The following is a 22,752-nucleotide window of genomic DNA, read 5'->3' on the forward strand; positions in this document are numbered from 1 at the left end:
CGCAATGAATTGGCGGCCTCAAAGTTGGCAATTGCACCATGGATCAGTCTGCAAGTGCTGAACCATACCGCACCCGGAGCAGGGTTCTGCCCTTAGGTGTCACGGCTCACTTCACCAGTGCGGTGGGCGCTTCTTGGGCTCGGAGGAATTGCGCTCGGCTGCACAGTTGTGTAAGGAGTCTACTGGTCCTTCTTACACACATTCACACAATTTTTACCAGGTGTATACTTGTGCATAGACGGACGCTGCTTTGGGCCGCATTGTCTTGCAGACAGCAGTCGCTTGCGTCCATGGGTCTGTGGTTTTTTCCCTCCCTGTGTCCCCCAATGAATATGGGTGAGAAAAGGAGATTTTTGTATAACTTACCAGTAAAATCTCTTTCTCGCTCTTCATTGGGGGACACAGCACCCACCCAGTATTTATTGTTGTTTGACCACAGTTGTGGCAGTTGCTGGTATGCACCCTGTTGGGTCTTTTGGCATGGTTGGTGTTCCATGTTTTTTTTTTTCTTTGGTTGGCTTGCTTCTCCTACTGCTTGTACACAAACTGAAGCTCTCTCTCCAGGCTGGAGGGGGTATAGCTGTCAGGGAAGGAGCTAACAGCTTTTACTAGTGTCAACGCCTCCTAGAGGACATAGCTATACCCACGGTTCCTGTGTCCCGCAATAAAGAGCGAGAAAGAGAATTTACTGTTATACAAAAATCTCCTTTTTGGGGCCCTTTCTGGAGAGGTGGAATCCACACCTAACTAACTAATGGCATATCCTAGCGATGTGCCACCAACGTGGAAGAAACTAGTGAACATGCCCTATCTTTTACCACTGACCAAATCCAGCTCCCTTTTTTCCCAAAGTGCTGGAGATGATGAAGACACTTGGCACTGTGTTTCCAGCTTTATTCTCTTTATTAGCTCAGGTACCTGCTTTCCCTGACCTCCACCAATAGGATAGGTTCTCAGTAACTACTAGTTGGAAACCCCTCTAAAAGGGAACAGAACTTAAAACAGAATACCCCTTTAATATTGATAATTAAAGCAGAACTGTCATGTACAGTGTCCTCTTTATTACAGGGCAATATTAAGCACAATTTGTGCCATTATATCATAAAAGAACAAGAGATTCGTAGTTCTGTGTCTGCTGTATTGCTCCCCCACCCTGCTCACTGGTGACTGAAGGCGGGCTGCTATGTATCTGCATATGCAGCAGCCAGCCATCAATTGCCACTCCAAAAATAAAAAAATTAGGTCATTTATTTACGTAAAGCAAGGCAGCAATATAGTCTGTTACCTGACTGCCATCAGCAGGAGCATCAGGGTCTGAGCTCACGATACGCATCACGATATCTGTGGCCCGGAAGCGGAAGTCTGGATGGTCGGCAACGTCATAGACGCTCACATCATCTTCTTCACCCACAACCTAAAATATCAAGTTTTCATTTTTACAGCAAGTAGAGAACAGGCATCCATTTTAGGGGAGTCACCGAAGGTCTACAGATATTTCCTATTACGCATTCATAATACATACTTTTGCTAGTCTAATATACACTTAGGACTACTGAACGACCCCTCACCTCAATATCATCGCCTTCAAGGTTCAACTTGATCCATTTGACGACGCATGTACGGCCTGTGTGATCTCCGGACTGTACCACGCCGTAGATGCTAGGATCCTGCAACGCATGCACTGCAAGAAAGCGAAGGATCATTAAAGAGACGGAATTTTACGGCCATAACAGGTCAGCAGTGGAAAGAGCAAGCCGTTTCACTCTTCTAGATCACTGACCTCTTTTATCCACCACAAAATCTCCTGGACAGAACTCGTGGTTATCTAAATGCTGAATAGGGATCAGCTCATTAGACCGAATGCTGGTTTCTACAGTTCCATCTTGCCACATGACATCTGCTGTTGACACGGTGGTGATGACTTCAACAGCCACCCTGAAGGGAGAAGTCCACCAGGGTTAGTAAATCCATTATCTCTCTCTAGAGGTCTTATTTTTTTTAGTAATTAAAGGGGTTGTCTGAGACATTTCTACTGATGACCTATCCTCTCTGCTGATCAGCTGTTTGAGAAGGAACCAGCTCTCGCAGTAGCGCCGCGGCCTTCTCTCAGCTTCGTCTAGGCCATGTGACGTCGCGTTTTCTAATTTATTTATTTAATTTTTTTCGGATTGCAGATTTCATCTTGCCTGAGCTAGTGTTACCCTCATGCAGAGTTATACTTTACTGCGGCCACATAGGCCAATGTGCAGGGAGGGGGAGCAAAGAAGCTAGAACTAAATGTATTACTTGGAGGGACAATACATACACTTTCATCCTTTCTGAGCCATTTGTGTGTACGTATCTTCCCAAAACTCAAATTAAAGGAGGACCTGTCTCCACAAAATGCAGTGCAATGTGACAGCACCCTGTCATAGAGCAGAAGGAGCTGAGCAGATTGATATATAGTTTTCTGGGAAAAGAGCCAATAAAACTTACAATTTATACATTTATATCTTTGCGTGAACAGCTATTGGTACAGGAGGGAGGACAACTACCTCTTCTGCACGCTTATACAATACAATGCTATTGATCACTGATAACTCCTCCCGTCTGTACCAATGCTGGAAAATGCAAAGATATAAATGCATAAATTACAGGTTTTACTGAATCTTTAAAAAAATTAATAAATTATATAATCAATCTGCTCAGCTCCTCCGACTCCATAACATGGCGCTTTCCGATTGCCTTGTATTTTGTGGTGACAGGTCCTCTTTAAAGTGAGTCAGTCAGCCGGTGTGATCATGCAAAACTGCTGACAGCACTTGGTAGCAGCTGGGGAAAGCAGAGTAAGCATACCTTTTGTGGAGCTTTAATTATCAGGAGCAGTGTGAACATGAACTATTCTACCAGATTCCGCTCCTGCGACTGCACTGTAGGCGAAGCTTTACAACCCTTCCCCTCAGCTCTGACAGCTGTAGCATGCAACCAGGAGATAACTACAGACGTCACTCAGCGCAGAGGGGAGGGGCTGTGAGCGCCATTCACAGTAAGGCAGGTTTCACCCGAGCGAGTGTCATGCTCCGGACTCGCAGCATGAGTATCAGACCTCCCAGTACTGACGGGGTCGCATAGCGTTATATTGCTTTATGATGCTATGCAACCATTAGAGGTTTGGAATGTATTGGATAACACTGACATAATGCCGTCAGTGTTATGCAATACATTCCAGAACTGTAAGGGTTATATAGCATCATAAAATCAATATAATGCTATGCGACCCTGGCAGTGCTGGGAGGTCAGGGCGGGTGCCGCTTTACACTCATGCTGCGAATCCAAAGTGGGATACCCGCTTGTGTGAAACCAGCCTAAAGCTTCTCCTCCTAGGCTCTTGCAGGAGGAGAACCAAGCAGAAAAAAAAGTTCATATTTACACTACTACTGATAATAAAAGCTCCACAAAAGGCATGTTTTAACTGCTCTTCCCAACCCCTACCTAGTGATGTTAAAAATACAGTTAAGCCCAGGCTGCACAACTGTCAGACATTATGTCCTGTTTCAATTCCATCAGCTGCAGCATTGGTCATTTGCATTCACACGTGTCCACGATAACACTGTACTTGACAATCTCCGGCAGCCATGGCCTTGTAACTTGGTAAAGTATATAGATTAAGGCTAGGGCTACACGGCGATACTGGTCACTCAACAGCAGTCGCGGCCAGGATCGGTGAGTAGTGGTGATCCCACAGAAATTAAAGCCTGGATTTCTTGCGGCCGTCACGGCGATCCCATTCATTTAGATCCTGGCCACGACTGCTGTCGAGCAGTGTCGCCGTGCAGCCCTAGCCTAAGGGCAGTCATCTATGTGCAACAAATGGGGTCTCCCCACTTACAAACCTGTCCCCTGTCTTAAATTCTCTGTACACCTTGCTCTTCTTTTTCTTTTTGTGCTTTCTCTTCAGGTTTCTTATGGACAAAGGAATACTCTTCTTACGGCCGGGCCCGCTGCCACTTTTTGAGGAGGTCGTAGAGCTTGCTGAAGAAGTCACAGAACTAGTGTCATCAGTGTCTTCTGCCGCCTCATCGTCTGTGTCCTGCTCTCCAGGCTGAAGTGGCAAATCCTGGAACATCTCACGGACATTGCCAAGCAACTGATCCTGTGCAGAGCACTGTTCCGGATCTGGTCCTTTCCTCAGTTCCTCATCATGGTCGTGGCCTCCGTCATCTTGTAGGACATCTTTCGCACTCAGTGGAGCAGTAATAGAGTTACTCCTAAATAGCACTGCAGGGTTGGTGGGCTCCTGTGTACATGAGATAATCTTTACAATTTGCTTCTCCCGCGGCTTTTCGGATTGCTGAACACAAGGAATATATATGATTAGGCTTCAGACAGCACCATATGACAGACATTAAATCCCATACAAAAGCCTACATGAACCCTGGGAGCTAGTAATGCAAACTGCTCTGCTCAGATTTTCCATTGATTTCAATGTAAACCAGTGAAGTACTTCTGACAGGACTGGTTATATACTACACAAGCCTTTCTCCTCTGGTTTAGCAACTTATCTGCGACCCTTTGTGCTTGCTTTAAAGGGGCTGTGCAGTGGGTGTATATTGACCTATCCTCAATCCTTTTTTTATTATTATTTTTTATTTTTGTATCTCTGCATTGAAATACCCAGCACATTTTTATTTTTCCAATCAAATCCGCCGTGTGTGATTCTGTTTCTTACGGGATGAGTTGCCATTTTGGGTTACAGACTACTTTTTGATTTTTAGTACATTTTTTAGACGTATAATGAATAAATTAAAAAAAAAACAAAAAAAAAAACGCAGTCTTGCATTTTTCTATTTTTTTAATTTACAATTTGTGCAGCACAGGATAAAACTTTTTTTTTTTATAATTTTAATGCGCAGTCACGTACAGCTTTATTTTATTTTATTTTTTTACATATATAATGTATTTGCAGGAGAAAAAGAAGATTTTTAGTGCTTTTTCAAGTTAAATTTCCTTTTATTATTCAGATTTTTTTTTTTTACTACTTTATTACCTATGTCCAAGAGACCCTCTGATTGCTCATATAAAACACTGAAATGCTTCCATACTGCAATGTATTGGGTCAGTTATTGTAAAAATTGTCACAATGAGATAGCATTTCAAGAACGCATCACAGAGGGCCAGGGCCCCTTCCCTCTCTAACAACTTAGATGCCACTGGCAGTGATTGACTGCTTCATCTAAGGCAGCGGTTCTCAACCTAGGGGTCGTGAGCCCTTTGGGGGTCGATCGGCCCTTTCCGGGGGGTCGCCTGAGGCTTCCTATTAGGGCTGCATGATTGTAGCGTTACATTACCCTACTTCGTGAGATTTCCCTACCTCCTGACTTCCCGTCGCACTGCTAATGACGTGAGGAGGCGTTCCTGAGTTTTGACGATCTGCGCGTGCGCAAACCAACAGTTTATGGAAAATCTCAGCGGAGTTCAGCTTCACACCGGGACACTGCGCATGCGCCGGCCGGAGTTAGCGGCGCTTGCGCACTGGGCCGTAATATTTCCCTACTAAGGCTCTCCTGCGCATGCGCAGTGTCCCGGTGTAAAGCTGAACTCCGCTGAGATTTTCCATAAACTGTCGGTTTGCGCATGCGCAGATAGTCAAAACTCAGGAACGCCTCCTCACGTCATTAGCAGTGCGACAGGAAGTCAGGAGGTAGCGAAATCTCACGAGGTAGGGTAGTATAACGCTACAAATAGGAGAGAGATTGTTTCACACAGGAGTAACATACTTTACACGCAAAGACAGTTATGTGCGCAGTTTAGGACACATGAGATCCCCCATAACTATGTCATACCCAGCCGCGTCAGCGGCTCATATGGGAAAATGTAATGGTTGGGGGTCACCACAACATGAGGAACTGTATTAAGGGGTCACGGCTTTAGAAAGGTTGAGAACCACTGATCTAAGGGGTTAAACTTCAGGGATCAGAATCAACTCTGACCTTGGCAGCGAGACCGTATAGACAGCTATATAAAATACAGTTGGCCCCCCACAAGTGATGGTGCGGGTACAGCCCCGAGCCCATCTCGCTTACTACCTACTTGAAGAGATGTAACAGTCCGGCGCAGGTTGGAAAGGGGGGGGGGGGGGGGAATAGTGATACATCAGCTGTCTGAACAGAATTAAGAGCTCGTGCTCACTTTTTGCAGGGCCATCTGTAGTTTTTATTGATCCTGTTTTGGAGTGTGATTTTATTTTTGGGAGGTAAAGCGATTAAAAAAACACTATTGGCCATTTATTTAATTTTTTTCCTGTTAGGGCATTCACTGTACAGGATAAATACATTTATATTTTAAATAGTTCAGGCATTTTGGGAGGCGACAATGCTAATTATGTTTATTTTTAATATGGTGAAAGGAGGGACGATTTCAATTTTTTAAAAATATTTTCAATTTTTTTTCTCTTCTTAACACTAATTTTAATAAGATTGTGTGATTGCTTCTCCCATAGACTGCAATGATTTAACACTGCAGTTTATGGGAGAGTCACAGAGTTCCTATGGCAGGATTTTACGGGAACTTCAAGGCCTGTTACAGTGGAACCTACAGAAGCCTGAGGCTGCCCATAACAGCTGAACAGCTCCCTTGTTGTCAGCGCTATTTGGACCCGGGAACACAGTTCTCCAGGGGTTTTACCATTCAGGTGCCATGGTCACAATTGACCAGGGCATCCGCTGGGTTAAATGCCAGTGACCAGATTTATCGCCGCTCATGGACACTTCTTCTGGGTGTCTTTGAAGTCAGGACATCTGCCATACGTGTACGGCAGATACCCTAAAGGGGTGCAAGCGGTTGAAGGCATTTTGTATAAATCTAATATATTAAAACGTCTCAGCATATGACATGCAAATACCTTGTACTATATAATATTTGGATTTGTGCAGGAACCCCTTCTCACTTTATGAGCCCCTAATCATTACATACCTTTCGAGAACTAGTCACCTCCCCAAGTAGACACCTCTTCTCCAAGGTTTCGCATAAGATTTTATTGGGTTCCAACATGGTTGGGATGATGTACAGACAACGTTCTCCAAGCTGCCGCTGAATGTGGTCAAACGAACCGAGCCTCTTCACCCTGACGTAGGAGAAAACAAAGATCATACAACCTATGATTCTGACAAATTACAAGGATACCCACTTATTTTACGACACATCGTGACTATAGGAAGGTATTTAACACAGCAGTCTTTTAGTGGATTATCTTCTAATCTGAACAGACTTTCACAGTAGTAGGCAGAGCTGTGGCATCTGAGTCAAAGCTAGTTTTTGGTGGAGTCTGAGTTGGAGTCTGAGTAGAAGACTCCAGCTTAAAAAATATTATCTGTTATTAATATTGAGCAATTTATTAACTTTCATATGAAGTTATAAAAGTTTAGAAATATCATAAATATATTTTATATTCTGTCAATCTAAGGCCCTTATTTATCCAGAACAGTGATGAGCATTGTGTCCTACTGGTGATGATCAGTTCTCCACTCTCCTGTCCCTTAAAGCAGTATTACACTGGCTGATATTTCGGCCAATAAATCGCATGATCGCCTACTATTAGTGATCATCTTGCAATGTAACACTGCCGCCGATTGCCCAATGAATGAGCTCGTTCATCGGGCAATTCTGATTTTTAAGCATGCTTAAAAATATTGTTTGCCAGCTGGAGATTGTGCAGTCTAATTACGATCTGCCACCGGCAAACCACTAGACAGCACGGGGACGAGCGATGGCATAGTGATCGCTCCTTCCCATGTTGCGGAGGAAATCACTGCATGTAATGTCCGCTGTCTCCTCCGCTAGCGAGCAGGCGATTGCCGGGAAGGAACGCTTCCCCCCCAACAATCGCTTGCTGATCTTTCTGTTTAATACAGGCTTTATGCACGGTCTCTTCATGCTGCTCCAAAGCGCTTAGTTACAATGCCTAAAACGGTTTTGCACATGCTCAGTAGTAAGTCATCCACTAAAGACCAGAGGAGGATGTTCACTGCAGTCATCTCAGAACAGGGAGATGGTGTTAAAGGGGTTGTATGGGAATAAATAACATTTTACAGCAGCCACAGCCTGCCTCCACTATGGAAAGATTCATACTTACCTGCTACCAGCAGCGCCAGCCCTGTGTGCCGCCTCCCATGTGTCCATCTTCCCTGGCACGGACATGATGGTCTGCAGCCAACAACTGGCTTCGATGGTAATGTCTCTCTCGTGGACAAATCACAGCTGAATCCAGTCATTGGCTGCAGTGGAGCAAATGATCACGGTGGAGAGGAAGTAGACAAGCCACAAACGGGAAGATAGTCACAGGGGAGCGAGTGCGCAGAGCTGCAGTCAGCAGACACGTATGAATCCTTCCATAGTGGAGGCAGGCTGCGACACCAGTGAAAAGTGGCGAAAAGTGAAAATTCAACCATTTCATAGTGAACACTGAATATAGCAGCTCCACCTCTCAAATGCTTTTTTAATTCCATTGAGACTTGCACATGATTCTCTGCATTTCTAGGATATATAATATATCTCATCTCTCATATATATAAAAAAAATGAGTTTGTCTGTCTGGTTCTGTTCTTTATGCGCGACCAAACGACTGAACCGATCTTCACCAAATTTGGCACAAAGGTACATCAGGTGTCCGGGAAGGTTATAGAGCGGGTCTCAGCTCTCTAGGACGTACCGTTCCTGAGATATTCCAAAAAATGTCCTGCATTAGCAAATAGGAGCAGCAAGCCTTTCTCTTAAAATCCCAACTGCCATAAACACAGTTTTATTTCAGGTTTCCATAACAACCCAGCCATTTTTCTTTACTTATTAAAAGGGGCGGTCGCTGTGGAGGTCCCCGTTATTAAAGGGGCGGTCTCTGTGAAAGTCACTGTTAAAAGGGGTGGTCAATGCTAAAGGGGCAGGCACTGTGGAGGTCAATGTTAAAGGGGCGGGCACCGTGGAGGTCACCGTTATGGGGGAAACTCTGTGTGTCGTAATAAGATATCAACAAACATAAAATGAAATAGATGAAATATACCTGTGCAAAGCCGGGTCCTTCTCCTAGTCTCATATATATATATAAAAATGAGTTTGTCTGTCTGGTTCTGTTCTTTATGCGCGACCAAACGACTGGACCGATCTTCACCAAATTTGGCACACAGGTACATCAGGTATCCGGGAAGGTTTTAGACTCTCTAGGACTTACTGTTCCCGAGATATTCCCCCAAAATTACCTGCATTAGCCAATACAAGCCAGCAAGCCTTTCACTTAAATCCGAACTGCCATTTACACGGTCACATATCCCTTATTAGCCAATAGAAGCTCGCAGGTCCTACTCCAGGTTGCTATAACAACTGATCACAGGTTTTAGCAGTTTGCAGGTCCTCAAATATTCAGTCATAAGACGTATGGCGGCACAACTACACTGCTACATGCATGGGGGGAAGGGGCCACTATTAAACGGAGGCAGGTCACTGTTAAAGGGGCGGGCACTGTTAACCTGTTACGGACACAGGGCGTACAGGTACGCCTTGATGTCCCGGTACTTAAGGACACAGGGCGTACCTGTACGCCCTGTGTATTTCCGTTCACCGCCGCGTGGTGATCGGAACTGGGTGCCTGCTGAAATCTATCAGCAGGCACCCTGGGTCAATGCCGAGGGGGGTCCTGTGACCCAACCCCCGCATCAGCGATCACTGCGGGTTAACCCCTTCTATGCCGCTACCGTGGCATAGAAGGGGTTTGTGTTTGAGGGAGCCCATCGAGACCCCGCGCTGCTGTGGCGGGGACTTGATGTCTTAGAAGGCAGCCCAATGCCGTGCAGAGGCTGCCCAATGCCTTGCACGGCATCGGGAACTGCCTTCTACGGAAGCCCAGAAGATCCAGCCTCAGGCTGGGTCTCCTAGGCAACCTGTTTGTGTATTACTCACTGTAGTACACGAACAGGCAATGCATTACAATACAAATGTATTGTAATGCATTGCAGAGGGGATAAGACCCCCAAAACTGATCAGAAATAAAGTAAAGGGAAAAAAAAAAAGTTAAAGAAAGTGTTAATAAATAAAATTAATAAAAAAAAAAAAAATATATATATATATATATATATATATATATATATATATATATATATATATATATATATATATATATATATATAATATAATATATATACACACACACAATGTAAAAAAAAAAAGGAGTTTTTGTCACCTTACATCACAAAAAGTGAAACACCAAGTAATCAAAAAGGCGTATGCCCTCCAAAATAGTACCAATCTAACCGTCACATCATCCCGCAAACAATGAGCCCCTACCTAAGCCAATCGCCCAAAAAATAAAAAATAAACTATGGCTCAAAATATGGAGACACTAAAACATCATTTTTTTTTTTTTTAAATGCTGGTATTGTGTAAAACTTAGGTAAATAAAAAAGTACACATATTCAGTATCGCCGTGTCAGTAATAACCTGCTCTATAAAAATATCACATGACCTAATCCCTCAGGTGAATATCGTAAAAAAAAAAAAAAAAAAAAGCCATTTTTGGTCACCTTACATCACAAAAAGTGTAATAGCAAGCGATCAAAAAGTCATATGCACCCCAAAATAGTGCCAAACAGTCATCTCATCCTGAAAAAAAAAAATGAGCACCTACACAAAACAGTTGCCCAAAAAATAAATAAAACTATGGCTTTCAGAATGTGAAGACACTAAAGAATTTATTATTATTTTTTTTTTTAAATGCTTTGTTATGTAAAACAAACAAATAACCAAATAAAAGTAATTTGGTATTGTCGCGTCCATGACAACCTTCTCTATAATAATACCACATGATCTAACCTGTCAGAAAAATCATTTTTAGTTTTAAAAAAATATATATATATATCCAGAAAAACGGGCGGCACTCCAAGAGATAAAAGAAAGTGAACCTTTATTCACCCAGGTGGTGCAACGTTTTCAAGGCTCAAGTGTAGAGCCGAAACGTTGCACCACCTGGGTGAATAAAGGTTCACTTTCTTTTATCTCTTGGAGTGCCGCCCGTTTTTCTGGATTTATACATTGGGGTAAGAAGCCTATTCCCCTTGGGACGTGCACCCTAACTTCAACTGATCTTGTACCAGTGCCGCCTTTTTTCCTTGGTGTATATATACACACACACACACACACACACACACACACACACACATACATACATACATACATATATATATACACACACAAAATTTACCAAAAATTTTGAAAAATTAGCAAATTTCTAAATTTCTCTTTTTATAATAGATAGTAATTAGGCGCTGGGCACCGGACGGCGAGGGGTGCGGCCGGGCACCCTGTATTAACTGACCTCCCCTTGGGCACCTTAAGTGAGTGATTGACAGGTATCAAAACCTGTTTTTTGTGCAAATAGAGCCACAGTGAAGTTTAATAAGGCCAGCTTAGGATTCTTACTACTCCGGACATGAGGATAGGTTTAGGTTATAGGGGTAAAATCTCATGACAGAATCCCTTTAATTAGTCTTCTTTCCTAACTGAGGTCCCTTTCCTTCATTTTCCTTTGTAAAAACTGAACAGAAGTATTCATTGAGGCAGTCAGCTAGTTCTTTATCTTCTTCCATATACCTTCCTTCTTTTGTTTTTAATTTGGTAATTCCTTGTTTTAGTTTCCTTTTTTCATTTATGTATCTGACCTAGCTAAAGGGTTAACAAAGTTTGTAAAATCAGTTTTGAATACCTTGAGGGGTGTAGTTTGTAAAATTGGGTCATTTATGGGTGGTTTCTATTATGTAAGCCTCACAAAGTGACTTCAGACCTGAACTGGTCCTGAAAATGTGGGATTTAGAAATGTTCGTAAAAATTTCAAGATTTGCTTCTAAACTTCTAAGCCTTCTAACGTCTCCAAAAAATAAAATGGCATTCCCAAAATGAATTTGTAAGAAATTTTGGTAAATTTTGTATATATTTTTTTATAACTAAAAATGTTTTAGTTTTTTTACTCCATTTTACCAGTGTCATGAAGTACAATATGTGACGAAAAAACTATCTCAGAACGGCCTGGATAAGTCAAAGCGTTTTAAAGTTATCAGCACTTAAAGTGACACTGAAAATGACCTGGGCAGGAAGGTGAAATAAGGGGCGGGCACCGCGGAGGTCACTGTGGATATCTTTTTACGACACACGGAAACATGAAATGAAATATATGAAATATACCCGTGCGAAGCCAGGTCCTTCTGCTAGTCTCTTATATACATAAAAATTTGTTTCTGTCTGGACGTCTGTCTGTCAGTTCTTTATGCGTGACCAAACGACTGGACCGATCTTCACCAAATTTGGCACACCGGTACATCAGGTGTCCGGGAAGGTTTTAGATCTCTAGAACGTACCGCTCCTGAGATATTCCCAAAAAATGACCTGCATTAGCCAATACAAGCCTGCAAGTCTCTCTGTTCATATCCCAACTGCCATACACACGGTCACATGTCCCTTATCAGCCAATGGAAGCTCGCAGGTCCTTAGTCTCCACATACACAATTTTACCCTAGGTTCCCATAACAACCCAGCCATTTTTCTTCACTCTTGTAGGTCAGCTTTAGGCGAGGGCTGCACGACACATAAGGAACAACTACACTGCTACATGTGTCGCACGACAATTTTTATAATGATAGTCTATGGTGTTGCACCGCGACATGCTGCGACTGACACGACAGTCACAGAAAAAACCATCGCAGTGCGACACCATAGCCCAGAGATGACCAACCTGCGGACCTCCAGCTGTTGCAAAACTACAACTCCCAGCATGCCTGGAAAGCCTACAGCTATTAGGGCATGCTGGGAGTTGTAGTTTTGCAACAGCTGGAGGGCCGAAGGTTGAGCATCCCTGCCATAGCCTATAATTATAAAAATTGTTGCGAGACATTCGGTGCGACAAAATGTCATGCAACACATGACGTCGTATAACCCTAGTTTTAAGGGGGCAGGGGCCACTATTAAAGGGGCAGCTGCTGTGTAGGTCACTGTTAAAGGGACGGGTGCTTTGGAGGTCTCTGTTAAGGGGGCAGGGAACAGTGGAGGTCACAGATAAGGGAATGGTACCCTATGGAGGTCAGTGTTAAGGGGCGGGGTGCTTTATAGGTCACTGTTAGGGGGTGGGGCCCCTGAGGAGGTCAATGTCAAGGGAGTGGGGTGCTGTGAAACTCACTGTTAAAGGGGTGGGCTGCTGTGAAGGTCCCATTTAAAGGAGGCGGGGCACTGTGGTGTTCACTGTTATGGGGGATACTGTCGATATCTTTTAACGACACACAGAAATATTAAATGAAATAGATGAAATATACCCGTGTAAAGCCGGGCCCTTCTGAGAATATATATTATTTTTTTTATGCATTTTTTCCAACTTACAAAAACAATTCAAGAGTTTCAGAAATTGTACTCCAAAAAATAGGTAGCACTTAAGCTATACAAGTAGCCCAATTCTATGACAGTAAGAAAAGGCTTGATGTTACCATTTCACTACAGGAAATGCTATTACTAAATGATTGTCCATTGATGAAGAAGGAGTCTGAGTCAGAACTTTGGCTTAACTACTCCACAGTCCTGGTAGTAGATAGCCTTTAAGGGGGCATACCCATCCAGTAAGAGAATGGCATATTTAGAGAATATGCCATCCCTTTATGATTGGTGGAGTCCAAACTCTGATCCTGGTAATGAAAGAGCAGCAGAACTGATGAAGTCTGTGCCCTGGACACCCATTCATGTGAAGGGGCCATGCTGTAGTCTCCTGTTCAGGCGGGTGGCTCAAATGTGCAGCTGGGAGAACAGTAAAGGGGCAGTAGCACTCAGTCTGGACTGCAGCCCCTTCACCGTCATGGTTGCTGGGGGGTTTAGGTGTTGCATCCCATTAATGATAAAGTGAAGGCATATGCCAGTGCTACGCCATCACTTTATGAGCCAGGAATACCCCTCTACACAGAAGGCAGTTACTAAATCCATGCAGACAAACAGATTAAAGACAAATTATATAAGAGTTAGGAGAGAAGGTGAACGATGAAACGCAAAGATTCAGGGCAAGAAATCAAGGTGGTAATGCCATACATGGCACGTTTATGGGAGAGCATGGACTGCAGCAATAAACTATATGCTAGCAGTACTATGAACAAGCAAATACACATGTAATAACTGGTCACATATATGTGCTCATCATAAACCGATGAGGTATTAGTGGGATTGTTCCACCTGTACGGCAGAGCAGTGGCTTACTCACTTGTGCAAGTTTTCTTGTGTTATGACAGACGATGGTGGGTCCATAGAATCTGTACCCCCAAGACAAAAGCCCTTTGTAAGCCAGGTTACTCTCAGTTCTGTTACTTGCACCTGGACAGAGCACAACAGGATATAGTGAGAAGATGAATGTATGGCGGATGTGATGTGAAGGTGCGCATTAGTAAGGGATTCAGGAGCACAGCATGCAGCACAGAGCTTTTAGGGGGATGGTGGTGGGGAATGGAAGCATTCCTTACCTCTTCAACGCCCACACGGAATTTGCTCTTGGCGCTCAGGACCGGCTTCATGCCAGAAAGCCACTGAACGCTTGAAAAAACTTTGGAAGGACCAATGAGCACTTGGCCTGGGTAGAAGCCGTAAGAGTCATCAAAAAACAGACCCTATGAAAGAACAAAGAGCGATATGAGAGAAAAGTCATAGGTTTCTTGAATCTTGGTATCCAGGTGCCTAAGTATTTCATGCAAGCGCTGGAGGACATTTATCACGAGCGAGTCCATGGTGCCATGATCTGCGCCAAATTTAGCAAATTTAACACAATGTTTCGTAAATTCGGTTCCACCTTTAAGGCTAATGTCTTGAGATGTCCCTCCACTGTCTACACCACCCCCTTTACTGGAGTAATATTGGAACAGTTTTTGAAACTTTTTATAAAGTCGCAGTTAATAAATGTAACATTTTTTTATTTTATTTTTTAACACTTACTTATATAAGGGCTCATGCACACAGCCGTTGCCCGCAATACACGGGTGTGCACCCCGCATCACGAATGCGGATCCATTCACTTGAATGGGTCCGCAATCGGGAAGGTCCGGTGAGGAACGGAACCCCACGGAAGCACTACAAGAACTTATTTATTTAATAACAAAATTATTTTGCGCACAGACCCATTTACGTTGAAAAGGTCTGGATCTGTCTGCAGAATCCGCACGGATGCTGCCCCCGTGCATTGCTGTCACCAATGCACGGAACTGCCGACCAACGGCCGTGTGCATGAGCCCTAACGCAGACATATTCTGCAATGCTTTACAGACATCATCACACTGTCCCCAATGGCACTCACAATCTAAAGCCTGGCAAAGCCTTATTCGGTGACTATCTGAAGGCAGAAAACTGGAATGCAGGGACTGGTAAATCCCCCCTGAATCCACCGCCTTTAGTACCGAGGAGTGGGCGCAGTCTTGCCATTTCCTGTCTATCATGAGTGGGTCATCTGTACTGCACAAAATGATTGCAGGTATCCATAGTAACTGGTGACTGCAGGGTCACTAACAGCTGGCATGCAGGTGGGCATCAGAAAAACGCCAGTATTTAGAACAACAATGCCGATTTTCGATAGACTATAACTGGATGTCCATATGCTGAGAAACACAGCGGTGAGCATGAAGCAGTTCAGGAATAGAGGCCGACAGCTGACACTCAGGGGTCCTCCACTCAGGCTCACAGAGGGGTTCCACCTTGACTACAAATTTAAAGGATTATTGAACACCCACAACAAAAGGCAGTATAGTAAAAGTGAAGACTACGCTCTGTTAATTACCGAGTCGCTGGCATGGGGGCAGACATCATACAGCTTAGAAGCATCTTCTGTGCTCATAGAGCACCTGCAAGAGAATGACAGGAGTCTTGTGAGTAGGAAATATAGCAGGGACCATGACAAGTGCTGCACCAGAAGCTGGCATGCTCCGCACCCCGATACACCTACCTGGCTCCATTAGACAGCTTCAGGATAACTTGGTTTTTAAGGTCATAAACTTTTCCCAGCCAGCAGTCGTATGCAATGTAATCTCCATACATGATGGGCTTTAAAGAGAAAGAGTAGATGGTGAAGCAGATGACTGCGGAGGTTCCACGTGCAGTACATAAAAGCAATTATTTACAGGACCTGTCACCGCAAAATGCAGTGCGATTTGCAGGCAGCATGTTATAGAGCAGGAGGAGCTGAGCAGAGTGATGCACAGTTCTGTGGGAAAAGATTCAGTAAAACCTGGAATTTATACATTTAAATAAAGTTTATTAAAACCTATTCTAACTTACCTAAAATTTATTTTTCTAATATACCTTTTTTTCTTTACGTTCTCTTGTGAAATAGGTTTGTGAAGTTCAGGTGCCTATACCGCTTTACAATCCATACAGCACTGTGTATGGGAGTACAGACTCCGCTACAAGGCTTTCAGCACAGAGGAGCGAGCAGGGCAGGTACTCAGCATAGCACATCGCTGCTCCAGCCTGTGCCTGCTTCACTAAAGCCTGGCATAGCACATCTGTGCCAGGCTATAGCAGAACAGACCTGCACATTGCCTTCTGGGTACCACAGTGGAACGTGAACTCCCATACAGCGCGGACATATTAGGCTACTTTCACATTAGCGGTTTTTGCGGATCGGTCATGGATCTGCAAAAACGCTTCCGTTACCATAATACAACCGCATGCATCCGTCATGAACGGATCCGGTTGTATTATGTCTTCTATAGCCATGATGGATCCGTCGTCATTAACACCATTGAGACATACGGTCTGTGAGCAGGCCATATATCCCGGACCGGCATACATCGTGCGCACAGGAGCGCACAGCATCATAGATTACTATGATGCTGTGTGCATCGGGCCGCCCGCGGGACTATTGTCCCGCACTCATATGATCTTCTAAATGCAGGACAATAGCGCAGCGGACGGCCTGATGATGTATGCCGCTCCGGGACATATGGCCCGCATGTCTCGGAGGGCATAAGGTCGTGTGCATGAGCCCAAAGTCAATGGGGGACGGATCAGTTTTCTATTGTGTCAGAAAACTAATCCATCCCCATTGACTTACATTGTGTGTCAGGACGGATCTGCTTGCAGCGTTTTCTGTCTGTGATGGGGACGCAACCAAATGGAATGAAATGTATTCTGGTGCGTTCCATTTCGTTCAGTTTTGTCCCCATTGACAATGAATGGGGAAAAAACGGAAGCGTTTTTTTACACTATTCTCAATAGCAGAATTGAAAACGCTAATGTGAAAATAGCCTAAGCATGGTATGGATTGCAAAGCGCTACAGGCAGTTAGCTATTTCGCTAGGAAAAAAAATAAATAAATAGGTTTTCATAAATTTTATTTGATAGTTTAGGTACACTTTAAATCTCAGCTTTTTCTGACTTCACTGTTCAGATGGCAGGTGTCATCAGTGATAAAGGCTGTATTAGACTGGCAGATAGGATGCCAGATCATCGCTAATGAGCATTCCTAGTAACGCTCATTAGCAATGACCTGGCAGTGTAATACTGCCGCTGATTACAATCAGATTTTTAAACCGGTTTAAAAATGATAGTTTCCCGGCGGCAGATGGTGCTGTCTAATCAAGATCTGCTGCTGGCAAAAAACTAGTCAGTATGGGGACAAGCAAATGGTATTAGTGATCGCTCATCCCCATACTGTGGAGGAGATCTCTGCATCTAAAGCAGCGGTCACCTCCACTAATGAGCAGGCGATTGCAGGGACACTTCCCTCCCAACAATCGCCTGCTGTATGTAATACAGCCTTAAAGGGGTTGTCTGGGTTCATTTCATGCTTCCCCTTGCCCTGTGTAAAACAGGCTAGAACAACGCTATAGACCACCCATTAGTGCCGGTGAGGTCACCAGGATCATTGCAAGACGGAAGCCTCCGCCTAGCAGTGTAAAAATAGCATGGGAGCATGAAATGAATGGGTGAAGAAGGTGTTATGTCCCAGTTCAGCTCTGAATTAAGAAAATAAAAACACTTAAATATTACTTTATTATAAATATATTCTCAAATACCTTTCATTAGTTATAATGGCTCGTTTTGTCTAGAGAGCAACCATCAGGGGAAACAAAATGGCCGCTGTCCTATTAGTGCACACAAAACCTGTCCTGATCACACATGAGGACAAGTTACTTTACAACGCTGAGGTAAAGAGCTGCCTCATCCTCCTCCTCCTCTCTACTTGTCAGGGATTATGATCCTGAATACAGATGATAAAGTCTTTGGCTGAATCTCTGGGGAATTTAGTTCATGAAGAGACATGAAGTACAGAGAGGACGGACAGAACAGACTGTGGTAATGTAGACTGCATAGAAGTGCTGCTGCTCATTAGCCAGACCTCACCCTCCTCATGTCTCCATCATCTCCATTCCCACAGAGATTCACCTGTATTCAGGATCATCATTCCTGACAGGTAGAGCAGAGAGGAGGATGAGGCAGCTCTTTACCTCAGTTCTGAAGTACCTTGTCCTGCTGTGTGATTAGGACAGGTTTGTCTATGTACTAATAGGACGGCAGCCATTTTATTTCTCCTAATGATTGCTCCCTAGACAAAACAAGCCAATGAAAGGTATTTGTGAATATATTTATTATAAAATAATATTTAAGTATTTTAATTTTTTTTTAATTCCTGGAGAACCCCTTTAAGTGTGTATACAGAGAACGCTATCAATCACTGGTAACACCTCCCAGTGAAATCAGAAATAGCAGAGATTTAAATGTATAAATGACACATATTAGGGCTGATTCACACAACCATGATCGGCCGGAAAAACACGTTCCATGTGTTAGCCGGATCTCTCGGGCCGACCGCAGCACCCCTGACCCAATTTATGATTGCGAGGCTATTGAGCACACTGCAATTAGATAGAAAGTGACTGTATCATAATTCCAATTATACAGTCAGTTTGGATCAGGTGAGCCATGGTCAGCCTGGGAGAGGAGTCTGACATACGAACCGTTCAGTCATGTGAAATATCTATATATCCTTTTTCCCAGCATCTTCTGCTCTATAACAAGATGCCTGCAGATTGTGCTGCATTTCTTGGTGGTATTCTGCAGTCCACCGATTTGTGCTTCCTACTACTAGTTTCGTTAATCCCCAGGTAGAAGAGGTTACCTTGAAGAGTCCCAGATGGATCACTGCATTCAGATTTTATATTCTGATAGGTGCTACATAAGCCGTCCAATGAGCTTCCCTTTGATAAGTTTATACCTAGACTTACCCATATGTGCTGCAGGTCCTTGCTGTTGATGGGATTCAGGAAGCAGTTGGTCCCCACAATTTTCACCATGCAGTTTATGTTCACATCAATGACCGTGCCACACTGACTATCCTGCAATCAAAACACATCAAGAAAGACTTGCATTCAAATATTTTTTTTCATGTTACACTTGGCGTGTATGCCAGGGGAGGTCCCACCATACATGCAAATGTATCTATAGCCGTCTATCGCCAGTCAGAGGCCAAAAGAATGTCCTGATGACTTCTGTCTGGCTGGTATATGTAGTATATAAAGGTTTATGGGATATTGTAGTAGACTACACTGGCCAGTGGAGGAACCGAGTTGTGTTAGGCCTCATGCACACAACCATATCCGTTTTGCGGTCCGTGTTGCATCTGCATTTTTGGCAAACTCACTGACCATGGGTGGCCAAGAATAGGACTTGTTCTATTCTTTAGCAGAACGGACATGCGGATGCAGAAAGCGCATGGATCACTGACCCATTGAAGACAATAAAACGCAGACGACACACAGACTGCTTCTGTATTTAGTGGATCCGTTATTTGTGGATCACTAAATGGATACAGTCCTGTGCACGAGGCCTTAGCCAGGGGAAGCTATTCTGTCTATAAATGATCAGTAGAGCTTCTGGGGGGAGGGAATACTATGGCCACATCGCTGGAGATTGCATGGGCAGCACAGGACTGGAGGTCATCAGGATGAAATTCTCCTCTGTGCACCTCTGGGGTGACCACAGCTGCCCCTGCCCCCATGAATGGCGCGCTTTGTCACCCTCACCCAATTCTCCAGCGCTGTTCCTCCCTTGGGATCTGTATAGGCAATGTATCCCACCGTATGCCTAAACAGTGGAATAGACTGCAGTCTTCTGTTGGGAGGACACCAGACGTATACCTTAAAATAACATGGGAACAGATATAGGCCTCATGCACACGACTGTTGTTTTGGTCCGCGGCTTGGATGTGGACCCATTCACTTCAATGGGGCCGCAAAAGATGCAGACAGCAATCCGTGTGCTGTCCGCATCCGTTACTAGGTTCCGTGGTGCGTAAAAAATATATAACCTACATAAAAATATATAACCTGTCCTATTCTTGTCCGTTTTGCGGACAAGAATAGGCAGTTATATCAATGGCTGTCCGTGCCGTTCCGCAAATTGCAGAACGCACACAGACGCCTTCCGTGTTTTGACGATCCGCAATTTGCGGACTGAAAAACACACAACGTCCGCGTGCATGAGGCCATATAATGAGAAAATCCAGTTGTGACCATGCACCAGTAGTTACCTTTGAGCTCATGCGACGCACGACATCCCTGGGCACCAGAGACCTGTCCTCCAGTTTTAACTAGGAGAGAAAAAAGAAAAAAAAAAGATGATTATTCAGACACGTAGCTGTGTATTATAGTCCCAAAGCATGACAATTAGAGGGGTTGTTCGGTTTCATGATATTGCTGACTTATCCTCGATTATGAAAATTTGATGCTTGAAAGAGACCACGACTCTCATGCGAGTACTACATCCTCTTCCGTGTTCGCCTGCGTGCAGTCTCCATTGTAGAGGCGATACGGGGTAATTACTGCCTCCTCTCCCATTCATTACTTACCCTGTAAATCCCCTGCTGCTCCGGTAGTCCCCGAAAGTCCTGCAGCAATGAGGTCACATACACCATTCATGTGACCACTGCAGCCAATTACTGGCCTCAGCAGTGAGGCTTGAATTTACGGCATGTGACCACTGAGGACACTCAGGTGATGTAGGTGATGTCATCATGGGGGATTTAAGGGGCAAGTAATCAATTCCCCCCCCCCCCCCTTATTTTATACCCATTCCTAGCCAAATTTTTGGTTAACATCCTGTACCCCATAGACAGACATTCCACTACAGAAAGGGTTATTCCATCTCATTTATCGTAAGATCCATCATAATGTGGTGGCCAGGAGTGGACGTCGTTACGGAAATAGCAGAGCAGGAGCAAAAGAATAGGGCTCCAACCTCAGCCTAAAATCGGAATACCCCATTAAGATGTGACGCGAGGTTATGTTCTCTACATGGGTAGTGATACACATACATGTAGCAACTTGAGGCTGCCCGGTTTCTTCACTGGTATACCTCTTGGGTCCAGAGAGAGGTTCTGATCCGCACACATCGGTGCCCGATGACTAAACCTTATATTGGGCGCAGATACTACATCTTTAGGTTAATCTACAGTTATGCCCAATGTCACCAGGGAGCTCCGTGTATTGCGCCTGTGCAGGATACATGGCAGATGCGCGCTCCTTCTACACATACTGTCCCCCGGGAGGGTGGGGGTCTTCTCCCGTGCGGCTATATAGTAACCTCTCTGGACAGAGCACAGCCTGACAATACGATGCAGGCCTCCACTATTGTAGCCCATGACGTCCTACACAAATCAGAGGGCACTATTATGGCCGATAACAAAAGCTGTTGTCATCCTCCGGCTGGTCCTCTCTAGAGCTGCTGACTGCGTTAGTAATAGATTGTATTCCTCTGGTGGGAAAGTACTAGCGCGGCAGGAGTTGCACACATGGGCGTCCTGCCAGAACACTCCTAGGATACAATGCAGACACTGCATCACATGAGCCAATCCTCCCTGCACTCGCTGGAGAACCACAAAGAAAACTCCCATCATTGCACTATATACACGTGCACCCCTACAAAGGGTTAACGACGCAACCGCCGCTTTCCCAGAATTTATACTGTCCCCTGTGTGTGCACACCGACCTAATGTTGTACACGGTAACCTCACCATAGCGGGCGTGATCGATACAAAGATGGCGCTCTGATGAGTAGCAGATTATAGAGTATGAGACCCCCTTCCCCGCATCAGAGTATGAGACCCCCACCTTCCCGGATCACAGAGTATGAGACCCCTGCCTTCCCAGATCACAGAGTATGAGACCCCCTTCCCCGCATCAGAGTACAAGACCCCCGCCTTCCCAGATCACAGAGTATGAGACCCCCTTCCCCGCATCAGAGTATGAGACCCCTGCCTTCCCGGATCATAGGAGTATGAGACCCCCCCCCCCCGGATCATAGAGTATAAGACCCCCGCCTTCCCGGATCAGGGTACAAGATGCCATGGGTTCAATCTCCCCTGCAGCGCCACCACAGGTGGGTTGAAGCACTAGACAAATCTGATTGGAATTAAGGGAATACACAGATGTGCCAGGTCCTCCTGAGCAAGACTCAAGCACGTCGTAGCCGCTTTACACCCAGAGTTTGATACGGATGGCTTATTCTCAGGATAGGGCATCAATATCTGATCTGTGGGGGTCTGACTCCCTCCCCCGATCAGCACCGGTGATATCACATGCAGCTCAGTCTCATACATGTGAATGAGGCCTGGACTGCAATACCAAGTACAGCCACTATACGATGTACGGCGCTGTGCTTAGTAGCTTTCTTTACCAAACAGCTGATCGGTGGGGGAGCCAGGAGTCCGACCCCCACCGATCAGATATT

The 22,752-nt window shown here is 44.6% G+C and overlaps 1 protein-coding gene across 1 annotated transcript in view; it reads right to left on the bottom strand.

Moving 5' to 3' along the window:
- UBE2O (ubiquitin conjugating enzyme E2 O) overlaps positions 1 to 22,752 on the bottom strand; it is a 40,580-nt gene that overhangs the window by 12,193 nt on the left and 5,635 nt on the right. The window contains exons 2-12 of the mRNA XM_040436292.1: positions 20,555 to 20,614; positions 19,251 to 19,361; positions 15,968 to 16,065; positions 15,803 to 15,866; positions 14,502 to 14,645; positions 14,246 to 14,355; positions 6,952 to 7,102; positions 3,873 to 4,330; positions 1,781 to 1,935; positions 1,569 to 1,681; positions 1,286 to 1,414 (exon numbers count right to left, since the gene is read on the bottom strand). Coding sequence (XP_040292226.1) covers positions 1,286 to 1,414; positions 1,569 to 1,681; positions 1,781 to 1,935; positions 3,873 to 4,330; positions 6,952 to 7,102; positions 14,246 to 14,355; positions 14,502 to 14,645; positions 15,803 to 15,866; positions 15,968 to 16,065; positions 19,251 to 19,361; positions 20,555 to 20,614 — 1,593 coding nt within the window. The remainder of the gene's footprint in view (positions 1 to 1,285; positions 1,415 to 1,568; positions 1,682 to 1,780; positions 1,936 to 3,872; positions 4,331 to 6,951; positions 7,103 to 14,245; positions 14,356 to 14,501; positions 14,646 to 15,802; positions 15,867 to 15,967; positions 16,066 to 19,250; positions 19,362 to 20,554; positions 20,615 to 22,752) is intronic.

Source organism: Bufo bufo, chromosome 6, assembly GCF_905171765.1.
Source record: "Bufo bufo chromosome 6, aBufBuf1.1, whole genome shotgun sequence".
Taxonomy (NCBI): Eukaryota; Metazoa; Chordata; class Amphibia; order Anura; family Bufonidae; genus Bufo; species Bufo bufo.